At 40.2% G+C, this 19,338-nt stretch overlaps 1 protein-coding gene and 3 non-coding genes across 7 annotated transcripts in view; 2 read left to right on the top strand and 2 right to left on the bottom strand.

The window, feature by feature from the left end:
* Window positions 1-19,338, top strand: part of eogt (EGF domain-specific O-linked N-acetylglucosamine (GlcNAc) transferase) — a 58,755-nt gene that overhangs the window by 23,006 nt on the left and 16,411 nt on the right. The window contains exons 7-17 of one of the 4 annotated variants that reach the window (XR_015778432.1): window positions 3,404-3,510; window positions 3,801-3,904; window positions 4,983-5,075; window positions 6,106-6,177; window positions 6,904-6,987; window positions 12,563-12,631; window positions 12,966-13,027; window positions 13,210-13,329; window positions 13,897-13,999; window positions 14,290-14,443; window positions 16,803-16,895. Coding sequence is in view for 2 of the 4 variants with exons in the window: in XM_088086612.1 (XP_087942738.1) it covers window positions 3,404-3,510; window positions 3,801-3,904; window positions 4,983-5,075; window positions 6,106-6,177; window positions 6,904-6,987; window positions 12,563-12,631; window positions 12,966-13,027; window positions 13,210-13,329; window positions 13,897-13,999; window positions 14,290-14,436 (961 nt within the window). In the remaining 2 variants the exon portion in view is untranslated. Of the gene's footprint in view, window positions 1-3,403; window positions 3,511-3,800; window positions 3,905-4,982; window positions 5,076-6,105; window positions 6,178-6,903; window positions 6,988-12,562; window positions 12,632-12,937; window positions 13,028-13,209; window positions 13,330-13,896; window positions 14,000-14,289; window positions 15,662-16,802; window positions 16,896-19,338 lie in introns of those variants that run through there. The other 3 variants (XM_088086612.1, XM_088086607.1, XR_015778438.1) reach the window with 3 other exon arrangements.
* Window positions 572-643, bottom strand: trnae-cuc (transfer RNA glutamic acid (anticodon CUC)). Its single transcript has one exon. It is a non-coding gene; the product is annotated as a tRNA-Glu (tRNA).
* On the bottom strand, window positions 1,920-1,991 carry trnae-cuc (transfer RNA glutamic acid (anticodon CUC)). Its single transcript has one exon. It is a non-coding gene; the product is annotated as a tRNA-Glu (tRNA).
* Window positions 3,008-3,080, top strand: trnah-aug (transfer RNA histidin (anticodon AUG)). The gene has a single exon. It is a non-coding gene; the product is annotated as a tRNA-Arg (tRNA).

Below are 19,338 nucleotides of genomic sequence, written 5' to 3'. Positions count from 1 at the left end.
GTGTTCCTTAACCAGGAGTCAAACCTGTCTGCAGCAATGCACAGATGCCTTCCTACAAGACCACTAGGGCCTTGATAACTGGTGTCGAAGCACATCTTTTCAAGTTAATGTAATGGTTTCATATGAAGGCACTAATGTAATGAAACTGTGTGTTGATTTTTGAATGGAATTGAGAACAGCTCGTGCAGAACTTGTGTGCCAACATAGAGTATATGCACTTAGCATGATTTCAGAGCATGGGACCCTACTGTTCTAATTTCCCAAACTACACGTGTGGTGTTCCCTGACCGAATCGAACCCGGGCCATGCGGTGAGAGCGCCGAATCCTAGCCACTAGGCCACCAGGGAGCTGGATATGTGATTTTGAGCACTGTTTTTTTTTTTTCCCCCCCGATGCTTGACAGAGAGCGTTCTCCAAATTCGCCACAGTGTGTTACCTGATTTGTGAATGGAATTGAGAATGGCCAGTGATGAAACAAGTCTTATGATACACAGTTTGCTTTCAGCGTGATTTTAGAGCACAGAGCCCATGTACGTTTGCCTTCAGTTCCCAAACAAGACCAAAACTGTGTTCCCTGACCGGGAATCGAACCCGGGCCGCGGCGGTGAGAGCGCCGAATCCTAACCACTAGACCACCAGGGACCTGAAATCTGGTTATTGAGCACAATTTTTCATTTTTTTTTCTAATTTTTTCTTTTTAAATTAATGTATGACATGCATCCATAGGTACCGCATGCATTGCTTATGTATCCTAAATAGGTTAGTCTGTAAATTCTTGTTTCATGGTTTCATTTGAAGTCACTCATGACAAAACCATCTCCCCGTCCACCACTGTGTGTTCCATGATTTGTGAACAGCAAGTGCTGAAACATGTCTGTCTATTTATAGTGTATGTGCTTGGCATGACTTTATAGCGTGAGGCCCATGTCCCTTTGCCTGTAGTTCCCAAACAAGACCAAAGTTGTGTTCTCTGTCCGGGAATGGTATACGGGCCGTGGCGTTGAGAGCGTTGAATCCTAGCCACAAGAGGGAGCAGAAAAATGGCTTTTGAGCACAATTTTTTGTGGATGTGTGATGACATGCATCCGCGGGTTACTTTTGCATGGTTAATGTATTGTTAAAAGGATGATTTGTAAATATATATTTTGAAGGGGTTTAAGTGAAAGCACCAGCGACACAAAACACAAAATGAACTGCTTGTCCACCACTGTGTGTTCCTTGATATATAAATGGTCCTGATAATGGCAGATTCTGAAACATGTCCTTCAGTGTACAGCATATGCTCTGCGCATGACTCATGATTGCAGGAGTCTGTATTTTTGACTTTTAGTCGCCAGACAGGCCAAAACAGTGTTCCTTAACCAGGAGTCAAACCTGTCTACAGCAATGCACACATGCCTTCCTACAAGACCACTAGGGCCTTGATAACTGGTGTTGAAGCACATCTTTTCAAGTTAATGTAATGGTTTCATATGAAGGCACTAATGTAATGAAACTGTGTGTGTTGATTTTTGAATGGAATTGAGAACAGCTCGTGCAGAGCTTGTGTGCCAACATAGAGTATATGCACTTAGCATGATTTCAGAGCATGGGACCCTACTATTCTAATTTCCCAAACTACGTGGTGTTCCCTGACCGAATCGAACCCGGGCAGTGCGGTGAGAGCGCCGAATCCTAGCCACTAGACCACCAGGGAGCTGGATATGTGATTTTGAGCACTGTTTTTTTTTTTTCCCCCCGATGCTTGACAGAGAGCGTTCTCCAAATTCGCCACAGTGTGTTACCTGATTTGTGAATGGAATTGAGAATGGCCAGTGATGAAACAAGTCTTATGATACACAGTTTGCTTTCAGCGTGATTTTAGAGCACAGAGCCCATGTACGTTTGCCTTCAGTTCCCAAACAAGACCAAAACTGTGTTCCCTGACCGGGAATCGAACCCGGGCCGCGGCGGTGAGAGCGCCGAATCCTAACCACTAGACCACCAGGGACCTGAAATCTGGTTATTGAGCACAATTTTTCATTTTTTTTTCTAATTTTTTCTTTTTAAATTAATGTATGACATGCATCCATAGGTACCGCATGCATTGCTTATGTATCCTAAATAGGTTAGTCTGTAAATTCTTGTTTCATGGTTTCATTTGAAGTCACTCATGACAAAACCATCTCCCCGTCCACCACTGTGTGTTCCATGATTTGTGAACAGCAAGTGCTGAAACATGTCTGTCTATTTATAGTGTATGTGCTTGGCATGACTTTATAGCGTGGGGCCCATGTCCCTTTGCCTGTCGTTCCCAAACAAGACCAAAGTTGTGTTCCCTGTCCGGGAATGGTATTCGGGCCGTGGCGTTGAGAGCGTTGAATCCTAGCCACAAGAGGGAGCAGAAAAATGTAGAAATTTTTCTGTAGAAATGAATTGTAGAAAAATGGCTTTTGAGCACAATTTTTTGTGGATGTGTGATGACATGCATCCGCGGGTTACTTTTGCATGGTTAATGTATTGTTAAAAGGATGATTTGTAACCAGGGAGCTGGATATGTGATTTTGAGCATTGGTTTTTTTTTCTGTCCGAGAATCAAAACCTGGCCACAAGGTTGAGAGTGCTAAATCCTAGTAGGCAATCGTGGTACACTTTTTTAGACAATAGCTGCTACAGTACATGTGTCAAGTTTACTTTGACAGAGTCCAGCTAATTCTCCATTACAGCCGCCCTTTCCCGCCATAGAGAGTTGTTGTCTGAATCAGTTACAGAAGCTAAAACCCATTGCCATTTAAAAATACTGATGACACAGCTGGAGCAGTGACCATGCCTTGATGCCTTTACAATTACTCAGCTTTTTTTACATAGCATCTAAAGTGTTGCTGGTATGAACATATTTTATAAGTTAGTGAAAAGCATGTTGCTCCCTCTTAAAGCAGCCCTGAATGAGGAGGCAGGATCAGTCAGGAATGTCAGGGTTGGAATTTGTGCTGTTGGTTCGTTGTTGAAACAGTGGTCAGCTTATCTGGGCCAGTGGCGCAATGGATAACGCGTCTGACTACGGATCAGAAGATTCTAGGTTCGACTCCTGGCTGGCTCGAGTAATATTTTTATCAGCTATGGAGAGAGTTGTACTGCGAGGCCAGTGTGAGCAGATGTGTCAGTTTATGTAAAATGCTGGGCATAATGTGCAGCTATTATAGCAGTTTATTATCTCTTATTATAACCATCAGACCACCATTAGTGTCAGAAATGTTCCAATCTGACACGTAGGAGATTTAAATATAGTAAAATCACTTTTTTAGGTGTGAAATGTTCACTCCCATGGTGTGCCACCTGCACTATGTTTATGCAGAATTTTTTCACAGTTTTATTTCCAATATTACTTGTAAATCGATTCGGTGTGCTGTGCTGTTTTTGTAGGTATGCTGAGCTGCAGACTTACACAGAGCTGGACTTCCATCCCATAGAAGATGGACACTGTGATGTTGTCATTGAAAAGCCCACTGTTTTCATGAAACTGGATGCTGGTAGGTGATGGAAGATTTACATGCCCCAATTCAAAGTCCTGCAACCTGAACATGTAGCTTAAAGTTTTACTCTTACAAAACCTCATTAAGAATAATACACATGCTCTTATGTGCAGTATGGATCAGTAAGGATTACACCAAAATTCACACTTTATGCTAAGTCATTGTTGAGATGATGCAGTACTGTTTTGAGAGCTTGACTCCACTCCAGAATATTATTCTTCTTTTAGTTACCAGGCGTGAAACAGACTGATGTTCACAAAAGTAATACTTGTGTGTTTTTCAAACAGGTGTGAACATGTACCACCATTTCTGTGACTTTGTCAACCTGTACATCTCCCAGCACATAAACAACTCCTTCAGCTTAGATATCAACATCATCATGTGGGACACGGTGGGTATCTGATTTCTCCCACCACAATTTCAATGAAGGGAAGGGTGTAAGCTAGATATTATGCAGTAATTTGGTAGTAGTTTCTATTTAAGGTTAACCAGCACATATTGTACATGTAAGATACATAGTTTTTTAAATTAAAGGGAACATGCCCGTTCTTGCCACTCGAGATGACAGCAATTCACAAGCATACTTGCTTGTTTAGTTTGCTGCTCTTTATGTCACCCTAACAGACTGCAACAAAAGAAGATAAGTATTTAAGATGCTCTTGTTGTACTTATTTATTATAATATTTATTTGACAAAGTAATTCACAAGGTAGAATTTTCTATGCATCCTTCCTTCAGTGAATTAGTGACTGCCTCTTCTGGTTGCATAAGAAATAAATCAAGGGTCACTGATTGGAAGTGCTCTTGGGTCACAAAGATACAATTCAAGAGTTTTAAAATGCTGATGCATACGATGATTTTGATTAAGATTATTTCAGCAGATGCAGCAATATATTTTAGCTTTCTCTCTCTGTAAAACACAAAATCATACAGATATTGAAAGTTTTGTGTCCAAGTCAAATGACAAAGAAAATGAAAACTGAGGTTTAATTTGAATAACCCAGCCAGAAAACAAAACATCAGTCTGTCTGTATAATACTACAGTAACAGTTTTTGTTAAATATGTCAGTGGCATATTCGTGTGATGAAGTCGGCAAGGGGAAACACCAGTTGAAAACCAGATTGCTTCACAGAGAGCCTTATCCACCCCATTGTTCCCTCTACTGAGCAGTCAGGAGTAGAGAGGAAAAGGGAGAGAAAGAAAACTGACAAGGAGAAGGATTGCGATGACCTTTCAGCACAAACTGCACCCTGCAATCCAAACAGGCTGTCAGATAATAGTGTGATAACAGATTTTGTGTAAAACCACAAGTTCAGAAAAATGCAACCAGCAGAGTTTGGAAAGCAGATGACTGAGTCTGGCACTGCCAAAGGCCATAGTTGATTCGCATTTTATTGGTTTGTTTATCTTTTCAGATGTAACATTAATTTGATTAACATTTGTTCCTTTTTTTTTATGTCTTTTCCCAGAGTTTTTATGGTTATGGAGATCTGTTCGGTGAAACATGGAGGGCCTTTTCAGATTATGACATCATCCACCTGAAGACCTATGACTCTAAAAGAGTAAGTGTAATGTCACCTCTTTGTGGTCAACTGTTTAGAAATACCACTGAAATGGGCTGGTAGTCTTAATCCCTGCTGTTCACGCATAAGAGAAGCCTGTGTTTTACTCAAATTTATTGACATCATCCCACTGATATTCTGCACACTTTAATATGTAACTATTATTTGTAACACCACTAGCAGAGATGTACATTGTTAACCTCCTTGTTTTTAAAATCCGGGATAAAAACAAACAACTGATTCTGCCCACACATTTGCACGTCATCCACCTCATCATCTTTTGAAATTTTGCCATTACGATGGATTTGAGTTTAAGTCCATGCTGTGTAACGATATGAATGTCCTGCATCAAAAATGCAGTCAAGACTTTTATCGTTTCCAACACAGCCTCCATCATCCGGATTCGGGAAAGAGGTAGAAACGATGTGTGAAAAGAACAGTAAACCTAAATACTGCCACAACTCACCAATATGTAGACAGGACTTATGTTATCACATGACCTCTATGTATGGTAGATAATTTGCTGTGAAATTTGACTTGACAAAATACAGACAAGGCAAGTTCCCCAAGGCTTAAAGATGACTTCTATAATTATTGCAAATTTTTAGAGGTCTCCAGGTCTCCCAGTCCCCTGCAAATAAGCAACAAGGTCTTGATGAAATATACTGCATATTTAAGAAACTGTGAAATTTATATGTACAACTGTGACTGAACTGATTTAAAATTTGCGCTTCCTGTAGACACTGAGATTCCAGCCATATAAAATCATGTAAAAATGATGTCCAATTTAAGCCCCTGGGTGATGTATGACAATAACAGCTGTAACACACCACAGCGATTAGTAGGTTTTATTTGTTGCCTCATTGTTCATGTACACCCAAATCATCATTCCAATGTTTCGAAAGCACTTGAAGATGTCAGTAAGCATGCACGCATCTTTGTGTGTGTACAACTCCATGACATAAACACAAACTGATTGCTATGCCATGCTGTATGCTTATTTCTTTGATCTTTTCACACTTGTCCACAGGTGTGTTTCAAAGATGCATTTTTCTCCCTCCTCCCGAGAATGAGATATGGCCTCTTTTACAACACGCCTCTCGTAAGTTACCCCTCATTTATATGTTTGTGTGTAGCCACTAACTAAATGTTCTTTTACATTTTCACATTTTAGTGATATTTATTTTTGCTTATTGATTGCCTTTTTCCTTTCCACATGCACAACAATATCTGATTCAGTCATAAACATGCAGTTCAGGTCACATATTTATGAGATGTATTCAAAAGCTCAGCAAGTTCTTATGTTATTTAAATGATAATTCCAAGGAGATCACTATAAATATAATACCATGTAAATATGTGTTGTCCTGTGGTTCCAGCCTTGAGGTGCGAAATATTGATAGGTCAGCCTCAAGCTGATGCTTTTGATTGTCCCTGTAGCTCATGTCATGTTTATATTCATGTGCTCACATTTACAGCTGCAGTGCAGCAGTGTATGTGTGAGATTCTTAGATTTGAGAAATGCATAGGCTTATATGATATTCATTCCGGCGAGATTAGAAATGTGTTCACAATTGTCAGATCCCCAGTGTGTTACATATTTTTCATCACAACCCAGAGCAATACACCTGTGTGGCCAGATTCAATTTGAGTTCAATTCATTTCAAATCACAGGGTCGATTTTCTAAAAAATACATATTGCTAATCTTTTTGCATGACTATCCACAACCAACATAATCGCTTTTACACAGTATCTCGAAATGAATAGATGAAAATTATATTGCACATGTGAGTGAAATTGACACTTTCCCTTGTTTGTTGATGGCAGATCTCAGACTGCCACAGTGAAGGGATGTTTCGGGCGTTCTCCCAGCATGTCCTCCATCGACTGAACATCCAAGATGGGCAAAAGGTAGGAAGAATGTCAGGAAACACTAATCAACATCTGTTGCTTTTATATTATATTTTTGGTGGACACTGTCATGAACAAATTTGTAACTCAACACAATTCATCAGAGCAGTAAGGTATCAACAAATGCTATCTTAGTGAACATTGTAAATAGATTAATCACAGTGGTAATCTCTCAGGCTGCACTTTGTTGTGCTTTTGAGTGTCTCAGTCAGTGTTGATAACAATATTTCATTCTTCAATCAGTCAAGACTCTGATATGCAGACTGTAACTAAAGCAAGCCAGAATTCATCATTATTCCTCTCAAGCAGTTTTACAGAATGAAATGCAAACTTGAAGCGAGCTTTCCCTGACTGGGAATCAATCCCAGGCCACAGCGGTGAAAGCACCAAAGACCCTCGTTACTGTATGAGATAGTAAACAGTAGAGCCCAACCGATATTTGGGTCAGCTGATACTATCGGCCCATCACAGATATATCTGTATTGGCTTATATGTTGTTTGATATGCACAGTGTATAAAGATTATTTTTACAGAACGTGATGCAGAACATGATCAAATTCCAAATAAAGTTAACTGTTCAGGTGAACTGATTTCATTTTTGACAATAAAGATTTATTGTCAAACTATTATATATATCCCGCCTTCATTACGTTATCTTTGTCACAAGTAGTTGATGACCACATCTGAGGGATAATTGCATTGCATAATTGCATATATACATAACCTTGGCCGATAAATCAATATCAGAATTTTTTTACTCCCCAATATTGTGTTGGCATCAGCCCAAAAAATCAAGTATAGGTCGAGCTCATGTGAACAGTAGACAAGTGTATTCAACTGCTTTAATGCTTTATCAAACATAGAAAATGATATTGGGATTTTTATTACATTTTTTTGTACATCATTTACTTATTAATTAAATGTATTTGACTGAATAATTGAAATTCCATGATTCTGTATAGTTGAACAAGGCCTTCATTTGAACCTATGGATTGGAAAACAGATTTAATTCTCAGTGTTATTTAACTAGGAATACCAACTATAATTGTGAGACTGAATACTCGGATTCGGATTTGGCGCTCTCATTGCCACGGCCCGGGTTCGATTTCCAGTCAAGAAATACTTAAAGTTTGTATGTAAGGATTCAAGACATTGGAGACTGTTGTTCAGACCTCAGGTCAGTTATGCTTCTAGTCTGCAGAAGGGACGTAACAACTGAAATACATGTGACATGTGAGTGGAGTTACTGCCTGCTCCACTGTGTGTGTGTGTGTGTGTGTGTGTGTGTGTGTGTGTGTGTGTGTGTGTGTGTGTGTGTGTGTGTGTGTGTGTGTGTGTGTGTGTGTGTGTGTGTGTGCTTCTAGGTGATAATGCAGTTGGTTATGGTGTGTTTGGGAGTGTATAGGCTATTTAAGAGGAATTGTTTCAACTACAGGATTCAGTTCCATGTGCTTGTATGGGAATGTTTGTTTGACACTCAAATAAAGGGGTCACCTGTATCCGTTTTATGGAAACCACAGAAACAGTAGTGGGAACAAAAACACATCTTTGCTAATCACTGCCATTTATCCTGGTTTAGTTTGTTTATTTTTAATTTTATTTAGTCATCAGAACAATACTTACCAATACCAAGGGTAACAATAATGTAAGGAAAAATAAGAAAAAAATCATTCAGTTTGATCAGAATGTAAATTTGTTGACTTCACTATCATAAACTGGAAACTCTTTTGAGGGCGTCTCTTTGCCCTTTGACTTGTAATGCTCGTGTGGCAGGATTGTATAGATCAATTATTTAACACTTAAGGATGTTGATCTAAGTTAGTCTCTTTATTCTAAGCAAGATATGTCAACAATAACTGGCCAGATTGCCAAGGAAATTTGTATGGATATATATGGTAAGAAAAAAAACATGGTGATCCCTAAATTGTTTGTGTAGTTGTACCATCAGGTCAGAAACCAGCACACTGATCCCAGAAAAAAGAAAACAGGAAATTACCTTGTTTAATATATGCTGTGTGGACATCATGTTTACTGGAGGATGAATTCTAATTGGCAGACACCAAATGTTCTCTTGTAAATTTTAAATATCAAAATCAAATGAGCTGAATGAACTGAAATTTACTATTTTACATCAACATGCTTATGCCTATCTTGCAAAGTCGACAGTTGAAAAGAAAAGGCTAGTGATGTCAGGTGCTGCGGAGGAAACACAGGGTAGCCCAATCCTTCTCTCAGCCAACAGTGAGCATTAGCATTGATAAAAGGAAAAGGATATTATTGGTCATGATTGATGTCAGCACATAACCTACTGATAATACATGACGGTAGATTTGTCCTCGTACCTTCCTGTTTCCAAGAGACAAATGCTATTCTCTGCTGAGAGTGATTCGTTCTACTGTGACACCAAGCACAACAGACAATAAGATGACTTCTCAAATTGCATGAAACAAAGTCACATTCTTGAAATGATAACTCGGTGTCATCTTTTTTCAGTTTGCCACATGGCAGTGGTGTAAAGTATATTGTGCAACAGGTTTTGAATTATGCACACAGTATACGAGATTTCCTGACAGGCATCCAGACCCAGGCTACAGTGACGAACTGCCACAGAATGTTAAGCAATAGACCAGAAGCTTGTAAATGTGTTGATTTAGTGTCTTCTAAAATACGTACCCAAACCTGCATGAGTGAAAGGAGCCACTGGCACACAACGATAACAGGACTTTGACAAACAAATCAAGGCCGTGATTGATTGCCTATCTCAGACTTCAAGTTTCTGCAAGTTGATTTTTCGAAGCACCACTGGCAGCCTGGAATGGAAGAAATCTCTGGATTGGAAAATTGTCTGTAGAAACATAAAGTGTGTACACTTTCTTCTCATATAGGTTTACCATATGAAACGATTTTTAGGGTTCTCCACATATGGTAATTGGTGAATGATTATACTTCATCTACAGTTTTATGTTATTTCTAATGTCTGGGATTCTGTGCTCTCACTGCCAATTTCTAACCTTTGCAAACACTTATTATTTATTAGGCGGTCCCTCACTTAGGTTTCAGTGTTGGTTAGATTAATGCAATTGTGTGCCCTCGGTCATGCTAGTGTACATTTTTATTTATTTGTTACATGTACTTCTATATGATCTTTCTGTTTGTAAGCCACAATTCAACCGTAAAGGGCCTGACTGAAAGGAGAGTCTCTCTTTAGTGTTTCTTTGTGTCAGCCATTCTTCAAGCAGATAAGAACAAACTCAAAGAAAGCAGGTTAAAACGATCCCCAACCTCCAACCAGCATCCTGTTATTTTCAAGCTACTCTCGAGAAAAACAAGCCTAGATTGTAGGAAGACAGGAACAGCTCCCTTGGCAAAAATCTGTTATAGTGCAAGTAGTGGACTTGTGTCCTCTGATTGTTTTTTTTCAGCCAACTTCACAGATATCCCAAAACAAGAAGGGGCAAATCTTTCTGTTTTCCCAATGAAAATTCAAACTATGATTTTTTTTTAATTTTCATGTGATTTGATTTAAAAATCATGATATAATTAAAATGTGAAAGCCCAGCATGGTGACGCTTCATCTGCTAATGAGAAAATTAAAAATGGAAAGTCAATTTGACATTCATTTTTATTCTCATTATGGCAGGGTTACATTTTTGAACGAACTGGCTATTATTTGTCAGTAGATATGTAATTTTCATTTGGATTTTGTAAAGTAATGATGCACAATCAGACACATAAAATAATATTTGGATTTTTTAATTTAATTTTGTTGTACATCATTTACCAACAAATGGGTAATTAGATGCATTTGAGTGAATAATAGACTGTCCATTAAGGTCTTCGTTTGAACCTATGAATAGGAAAGCAGATTTAATTCTTGATTATATATATAATTTAAAAATAAATAGATAAATAAATAAATAAAAAGGAGAGAAAATGGCCTGGAATAAAATGCTGTTTTGTGTTATTTTGTAACATAATTTTAAATATATGATAATGATAATTATAAGTATAGTTTTCCCTAGTATTTTCTTTCTTCTTAAGAAATTTTCCCCTAATTTCTTTAATAATAATTTTCTAAATCCACAAGTATCTTGCAATTTGAGGAACATTTCTTGCAAATTTGCTCATTGCGGGGGTTTTTCCATGTCGTTAAAAGAAATTGCAACATTTTGCTCAGGGTCAGCAGCACAAGAAAAGTGATGTCAGTCCAGGTTTCAAAGGGTTAAATAGTTCTACTGTGATATATTTTAACAGATATAACAACATGATAATATTGTTATGCTCAGGTTGCAATGCCATAACTGAAGATTTCTAGCAAGAACTATATTTCTCTAAGCCTGTATTTTTGTGGAGTTTCAATTCTTTTACTGATCAGTCTTTCCGAAATGAGCCAATACTAACTACTATCTAAATGCCTCCAGTCGAGCGATTCATGCATTTGATCCTTTTTGCACTGGGGGTCTGACCAAACCAATACAGTCTGTAGTGTAGTGAAGTTAAGTGCTGCATATTTCTAGAGTTGGTAGTATCCTAACTTTTTAAACTATACCCAGGCCTAGTCATTACCACAGTATACTAAGGTAAAGAGTTCCTCACTGACTGTACTCTTCCAGTTTCTGAAAGAGTTCATGTATAAGTACTGTATGCATGCAAACACACTTACATACAGCTACAGCCATGCATTCACCTCCTTATTCATCCTACATCTATAACTCCTCAGCACTCCTCACAGGTGTTTAATGTTCCCAGGTTTGAAAGTACTTGACTGTATCTTTATGACCAGCAAAGCCCGATAACTTCTGCCTTTCTATGGAGCAGCTCATTGGGTATTCATGGCCTTCACTGGAAATATGCTAAGAGGCTTTTCAGCGAGACATGGGGCTGCTGGCGATAGCAGGGCTGCGACTGAATGAGAGGTCTTCTCTGCCCCGACCCTCTCCCCAGCTCCTCCTTTCATCCCTAGATTAATGGCACAGCCAGAGACTTACACTGCTGCTCTCCTCTGTTGTGTCCTATTCATCCGCCTCTACCGCCCCTCTCCTCCTATCTCTCCCTCGTCATAATTTCCTCTGGTCTGGTCCTGCTCAGAATGGCATCTTTTTCAACACTTTTAAAAAAACTTTTTTTTTTCTAATAGCTGAAAAAATTAGGTCCATTGCTCATAGTAAGGTGTTGTTGTTTGGCTGGTTTATTGTGTACAGCAGATTACACAGGTTGTAAGTGCCTGATTGTGTCCCTACTGTAGGCTTCTGAAGTTATGATCCTTATTGTTTATTCCCACGTTACGAGTGTTGATGCCTTGGACAAGTCTAAATACCCTTTCAGAACACAAGGTGGCAGTAGAAGAATATAGAAAATCATAGTACACACACTGATGAGAGCACATTAAGAAAAAAAAAACTTTGATCCCATTTTACAAAAATACTGTATTATGTTATTTTAGCTAATGTGTCCTCTCCTCTGTGCTGCATAAAAGAGAGGCTTTTTAGTTAGTTTGAATGAGCATCATGTTTTCCCAGCCGCCTATCTTCTCTGTCCTTGGCTGATTGATTATTGGGTGCATTGCTGTTTTCAGGAGGGGCGTGTTCGTGTCACCCTGCTGGCACGCAGCACAGAATACAGAAGGATATTAAACCAAGTGGAGGTGAGTGCAGCACCGCCCTCCCTTCTTTCTTCTTTGTCTCTTACTTTTTCACACTTGCTCTTTTTGGTGCATCCCATTCTGCAACCTGTCCTCCCTTTCATTTCTTCTCTGTGTTTCTCCGTCCTTCCCTTTGTCTTCACTCTATATAACTCTCTCACGCCCTCAGCCCCTCCTCTCCACCATTGATTTACTGCCCACATCTGTTAAGTGCCTATTTAAAATCTTATTTGCCATAAACAGAACACTGAAAAAGCCTTGCAATTTAAATGGTCACTGCCCATATTTGTTTACTCTCTCGCTAATCAGAGAACACATCCCTCTGTTGTTGTTAAAGCTGGTAAACGCCCTCAAGACTGTGCCTTTACTGGAGGTCAACGTGGTGGACTACAAATACAAGTAAGTTATAGAGAACTTGACACGTTACCACAGGAGCTATACAGTGCTGCCCAGTGCATTGGTTAGGGATATAACAGTGCTGTATGAGAATAAATAAAATGTTTAGCCTTTTAAATGGTGTAACTGTGACAGTGTTTACACAATCAAAATGATTGATGTGTGACTCCCTGTCTGGCTTTCAGGGATGTCCCCTTTCTGGCGCAGTTGAGGATCACCCACAACTCTGACATCTTTATAGGGATGCACGGGGCGGGTCTTACACACCTCCTCTTCCTCCCTGACTGGGCTGTCATCTTTGAGCTGTGATTGACACTTTATGTCTGCCTCTGTGTGTGTGTGTGTGTGTGTGTGTGTGTGTGTGTGTGTGTGTGTGTGTGTGTGTGTGAGAGAGAGAGAGAGAGAAAGACAGAGAAAGACAGAGAAGGAAGCAGGGAGAGTGATGGCTTTGGCAGCATGCTGTGCCCAAAGTACCCCTCAGACTCTTGGTGTATGACTGTGAAATACTGTCTAATTAACCAGGCATTCATCACACCTGGCTTCCCTGGGTAGAGGTGCTGATTGGTGTGTGTGTGTGTGTGTGTGTGTGTGTGTGTGTGTGTGTGTGTGTGTGTGTGTGTGTGTGTGTGTGTGTGTGTGTGTGTGTGTGTGTGTTTGTGTGATTGTGTGTGCATGTGAGAGAGAGTGGGAGAGCATGTGTGGGAGTGTTTTGTGTGTATTTTGGTGAGTGACACAGAGTGAGATCCACAGTGTGTTCGCAGCGAATGACAGAGAAAGAGAGAGAAAGAGAGAGAGAGATGGAGCAGAAAAGAGTGAAAGTGAGGCACACTGAGGAGAGCAAGAGATAAAGTGTCTGCATCTGTCCCTCCCAGATATAATTGTCAGGATGAGAGCTGCTATCGAGATTTGGCTCGGCTGCGGGGCATTCGATACGTGACTTGGCAGAAAATGGACAAAGTGCTCCCACAGGACAAGGTAGGGGAAACTCCCGTACCAGCCATTAGCTCCCCAGCACCTTAGTGGGGAGCTTTCTTGATTCATCTTACCTATCTCATATCTACACACACACTCTAATGCACATGTGTAATTATGTGGTACAGCAGAACAAACATTCATGCTTCATTTCTCACTCATGTTATCTCATCTATGTCATCCAATTGCAAGGACCTTGCAATACAAATGCACACATGTAAGTGCTTTTGGGTTGTATTTTCACATGCGTTTTATAACTCCTTTTAATTCTTTCTCTCTATCACGTCCCTCAGGGTCATCATCCGACCCTTGGGGACCATCCGAAGTTTACCAACTACTCCTTTGATGTGAGGGAGTTCATGCGCCTTGTGCTGGAGGCAGCTGATTACGTCACACACCATCCCAAATGGCAGCGTCGCAGCGTTCATGATGAACTCTAGAATCTCTGTGAGTGTGGGACACCTGGCTACTGAAGAACTTTGACATAAAACTGCTTTTTACTTTATCCTCAGTGGTCGGGTAGAGGGGGTGTCACCTCCTGTTCACTGCTTTGATGAAAGAAATATTGCGGACTACTCGGCGTTGAATAGCTTCCACCGGCTCTTAGTGTCAAATCAGTTAAAGGACGAGGCTTGTGCAGTCAAAGCATCTGAAGTGCGATAAGATGTGTCCTATGTTTCTTCATTACCTCTACCACGTCTACTTCATTCCACGCCGACAAAGTTAGCTAATGAGCAGCTGTTACGGCGTCCCTTCACATGCGACATCTTGTCACATTTGATCAGTGTCACCTTGATGCCAGCCTCTTCAGAGCTGTCGACAATCACAACAGAGTTTCTGAGCACATCCAGCACAAACCAGTCAAATATGATGTGCAGTATTCTCATGCTGGGCTCACACATATAGTTGCAAACTTTTTTGCAATAAGTTTGACACATGAAAACACACAAAACACTGATGGACAGAAAGTGAGACACTCCTGCTGCCAATAGGGATTTTTTTTATATCAGTATTAGTTCATATGTGTGCAAGTACAGCAATACATTTAAACATCCTGAAAGTAGGTACTGTGACATACAGTATCAAGTATTTGTCAGTAAAATTCAGCACTCCATTGATTCATTCACCATGATGAAATTAATGTATTTGTCAGCTAAATATCAAAAATATCTAGCAGTCTTTTTAAACTTATTTTTTCTTCTTTTTTTTTTTTTTTTTACAGTTTTCATGGTTTACTTTTACAGATCAAATTAATTATTTAAAGCATATGTATGTCATTTTGGTTTGTTAGACCAATGTCAATATTTATTTTTAAATCCTCTGCATTTTACCAAAGGATATGCATTACTGGTATGGTCAAATGATGAAGCCACTGCTTTTGTCTATCACCCTTCCTAAAGTCTTTTGAATCATTGTCAGTTTTATATCTTACAGTAAATTCCTCTGAATTGGATTGAGCGCAATTTTTGTGCAGTCTGATGCAGGAGTAATTTGAGCGACCAGAGGATCATTTTCGTGTTTCTTGGCCTCTCCATGAGCTTGATATTTTATTTATCGATGAAACCGTGTTGAACTCCGTGAGACCTTTTTGGTCAGGGCTTTTCTTGACTTGTGGGCAATTTCATATTCAAAAGCTGTGTAATATTTTGAAATAAATAATTCCTAAAAAATGCTGAAGCATGCCTTCCTCTCTGTGCCGGCCATATTAGGCATCAGAGATTTAATTCATCTTAATTTAATCAATCATCTTTTGAAGTCTGACCTTGGAGGGGAAAAACTGAAGCCTCTGTCTTGGCGGTTCTTGCTGACATCAGACAGCTCTTTGCTGTGGCTTTCATTATTTTAGTGAGTTCAGGTCTGAGGAGGGAGAGGGCTCTTCAGCAAAAGGGCACTAGTTCAGTTTTTACTGTCACCATAATAAATCTGGATGACCTCAAAAACTACCAAGTTGACAGTGACGCGCCACAGCCACACGGGGGCAGTACAACACCACACATGAAGCCAAATCGTCACCCTGCGCTGGTGTGATCGTCCCTGACAGACTTGTTCCAAACAGTGTACAGAGTGAGAACAATTTATTCACAGATAAATCCGGCGGGTCATAAGAAGACAATGTTTGTTTAAAGTGTATTTGCTCCAATATCACAAGTTCGATGTCAGCAGCTCCTGCCCGTTCTTTGCGGATGTTGGGGCTGAACTTTCGGAGTATTGACAGACACCGGGCCTGTCTGGGGTGGACACTATTTATGGCCCTGCTCAGGTTACTGCCAGTGACCTCGTAAAGAAATGAAGAATCTCTATGCAGGGGGGGATCAAAAGCAGAGGAACCAAGATGTCTGTTCTCATTAACCTTCATGGCGGCTCCAAATCGATGACCCAAGTGCTCTTATTTTTGCACCAAGCCTGCCTGCTGGATGTATCCAAAATGGAGCATTTAAGTGGAAGAGAAACCTATCAGATCATCCAATACACCTTTCGACTTAAAGTATGAAGCGAGAGAAAAATACTGTATAAGGTCTTAAGCACAAAACCTCCTGTGTGGTCTTTGTGCGCACAGTATAACCTTGATTCATCGGCCGCCAGGGCGCAGCGTGCACTTGTGTTATTAGTGGTGTTGCAAGCATACTTTCTCTCACCTATCATCATTAAATAGGCCCCACATTCACTGCCTTAGGCCGCTGGAAGTGTACCACCCAGAGTTCTTCAACAGCCAGGTTTGGAGTGGCCTTGTTTAGTCGTGCTGTAAGTAATCGTGTGTTTTGCACCAGAAATGTTGAATTACTTATCTCTGTCGCCCTTTATGCAGACCCTGTGCAGAGAAGAAATGGGCTTTAGACGCATCAGGACAGGAGAGCCGATTGCAAGCAAAGGCTGAGGTGTAATCACTGAGGTGGAAGCTGTGAGTAAAGTCATTAGATCACGTCTGAGCTGTGATTCACACTTCAGAATAAGAGTTTTTGTTTTATTACTTTGGTTTCAAAGCGTGAGACATACTTTATCTGACTGTTAGTGCCCTATTTTAGTTGCCCTGACATTTCCACTGGAACAGCCTTATCGGTAGTGATATTCTGAACTTTTTGCTTCGTTATTAAGCAACTGCGTGTCTCAGACCAGCATTATTTCTTACATTTTTTTTCACAAAGCTGATTTGTAGCCATATATTTTTGTTTTTTACAACGTGATTATTAGCATAGTATAACTTATCCCAAAAGACGAAGATTTCTCACTACTGAACTAAGACAAATCAATCACAGTCCGCTCATCTTACCTTGGCCACTTTTCCAGGCGTCCCACATATAAAGAAAACGGGATTAATGCAGGAATATTGATTTAAGGGGAAGAAATATGCCTCAAGTTATGAGCAGATATTTCCCTGATGTTTTCTCCCCTGGGCTATGATTATTGGGAGACTGATCCCAGAGGAGATCATATGACCCCGGTCCTCTGATACATGACAGGCCAAGAGGACTTTGGCTTGTACTTTTACCTTATACGCTATACCGCAAAATATAAGAATGATTCTGCAGCCTTTAACTTGCCATTTCTGCTTAAGACTGAAGCGGATCCACACTGTGAAACATGTTAAGGAAACAGATGGCTCTGTAACAACTGTAATGTGAAGTATAAGGGAAGTAAATTAAATTTCACTCCGTTCAACCTCACACTTTAAAACTCCGCGTTTACGTCACATGATGTGGTTTCCTCTGGCCCCTCTGAGGATGGATAGATGAGATAAGTGCTGTGGGCTGCTGCATCCATTAGCTGCCTCACTTTAAGATAAAAGGCCTCCGATCCCCATTGCGACACACAGGTTCAATACTGTAGACACAACCACTTGCCAGTGCAGACAGGATATATTATGTTTTATCAACTTTCTGGTGTTTTTTTTTCTCTTCACTTACACTCTACACAGTTCATCTTCTTTTGTTTATTTTTGTCTGCGAACTGGATTAGCTGCTTGACAGCAAAGTAAGCACAAAGAAAAGCACAGTGACAGGACGGTCTGGAGCTGTCCGGCGTCCTGAATTTATATGCAGCGCGTCTGGCCCTGTCCATGGTGCTGAAACCAGGATTTTCAGTTGACTGTTTTGTTGTTTTTTTTTAAATCCAGCAACTAAAGGGCTGCATGTGTCCTGGTGAACCCCACATCAATTACTAATCTGCACTCAGTACAAAGTCAGACAGATCGATTTGTAATAGATTCAAGCCTAACCGAAATCGGTTGAAAATAACACACTTTCTCACTCATGCACAGGTAGCAAAATGGTCATAAGGGGAGAACAGTGCCAGACAAGATTACTGTAAGATGAATGCCTGTGCTCCATGTTGTAGTTCTGAAATCCATCACATTTCATGGTGCATGGCTCCGTTTTTGTCCTTTTTTTCTCTTTTTTAAAAAAAACAACAAGAATCTTTAAACTACTCCCAAACAAAAAATGCCTCCGCTGACACAGGGCTTACTGTGCGGCCCAGCAACAAGAAAACAAGGAAGACATCTAAACGTATCGGATAATCCTCACCTTGGGTCGTTAGCTGACATCGACCTCCTCTAAGTCTTAACGACTGCAAATACAGCGCAAAGCAATCAATCGCCATCAACACACTAGAATATTCTAGGGATGGAATAATTGATAGGCTGTCTCCTGGTGCGTAACGGAGAGGCGGCGGTGATTAAATTCAGTTTAACATGGGGGGGGGGGGGTAGATTTACACCATCCATCCGCGCGTATTGCCGAACACAGGACCAAGTATTGATATACAGACACCATCTGTAACATGATCGAAGTGTAGAGGCGAGGAGGGGTATTGTGTAATGTGGAGGGGGTCATCGACTTGAGCACAGTTGAGCATCTGTCAGTCAGGAACCATGACAGTCATCAGACCCCCTCCTCAATTTGATATACATACACAAGTTGGTGGAAAACTTAAAGTGTAAGATGACCTCAAGCCTCACTAGTACGCAAACTCCTACCAATTTGAACAAAATCAATAATACTTCCAGGGACCTTGCACTCATATATCTTAGTTTTAACTTAGGAAGTATATAATTCATGACGATGTTAAAGGTGCATGGCCAGCTGTACACCCAAAATACTCCATCTATTGGCTCTAAATAATTGCATCCTGTATTTTTTCTGTTAGTGATCACTTGTACCTGACGTTAAACAAACCATAAAAAGTGGAAATCTCAAGTATTCCACAATGCTAAAAAATGGCACTTCTTAAGATGAACTTTTAGCAGTCTAAAATTGGCTGTGATGTATCCCATCTCTCCTCGGCCACACAGGCACAGAACTGACCCCCCCTCCACCAACACAGTCCAGGCTACTTGGAAACTACAT

The sequence above is a fragment of the Plectropomus leopardus genome, chromosome 2, assembly GCF_026936395.1.
Source record: "Plectropomus leopardus strain MGB_pleo_1.0 chromosome 2, ASM2693639v1, whole genome shotgun sequence".
Taxonomy (NCBI): Eukaryota; Metazoa; Chordata; class Actinopteri; order Perciformes; family Serranidae; genus Plectropomus; species Plectropomus leopardus.
Note: the sequence above shows the minus strand (reverse complement) of the source record. Positions and strands in the feature narration are given on the sequence as shown.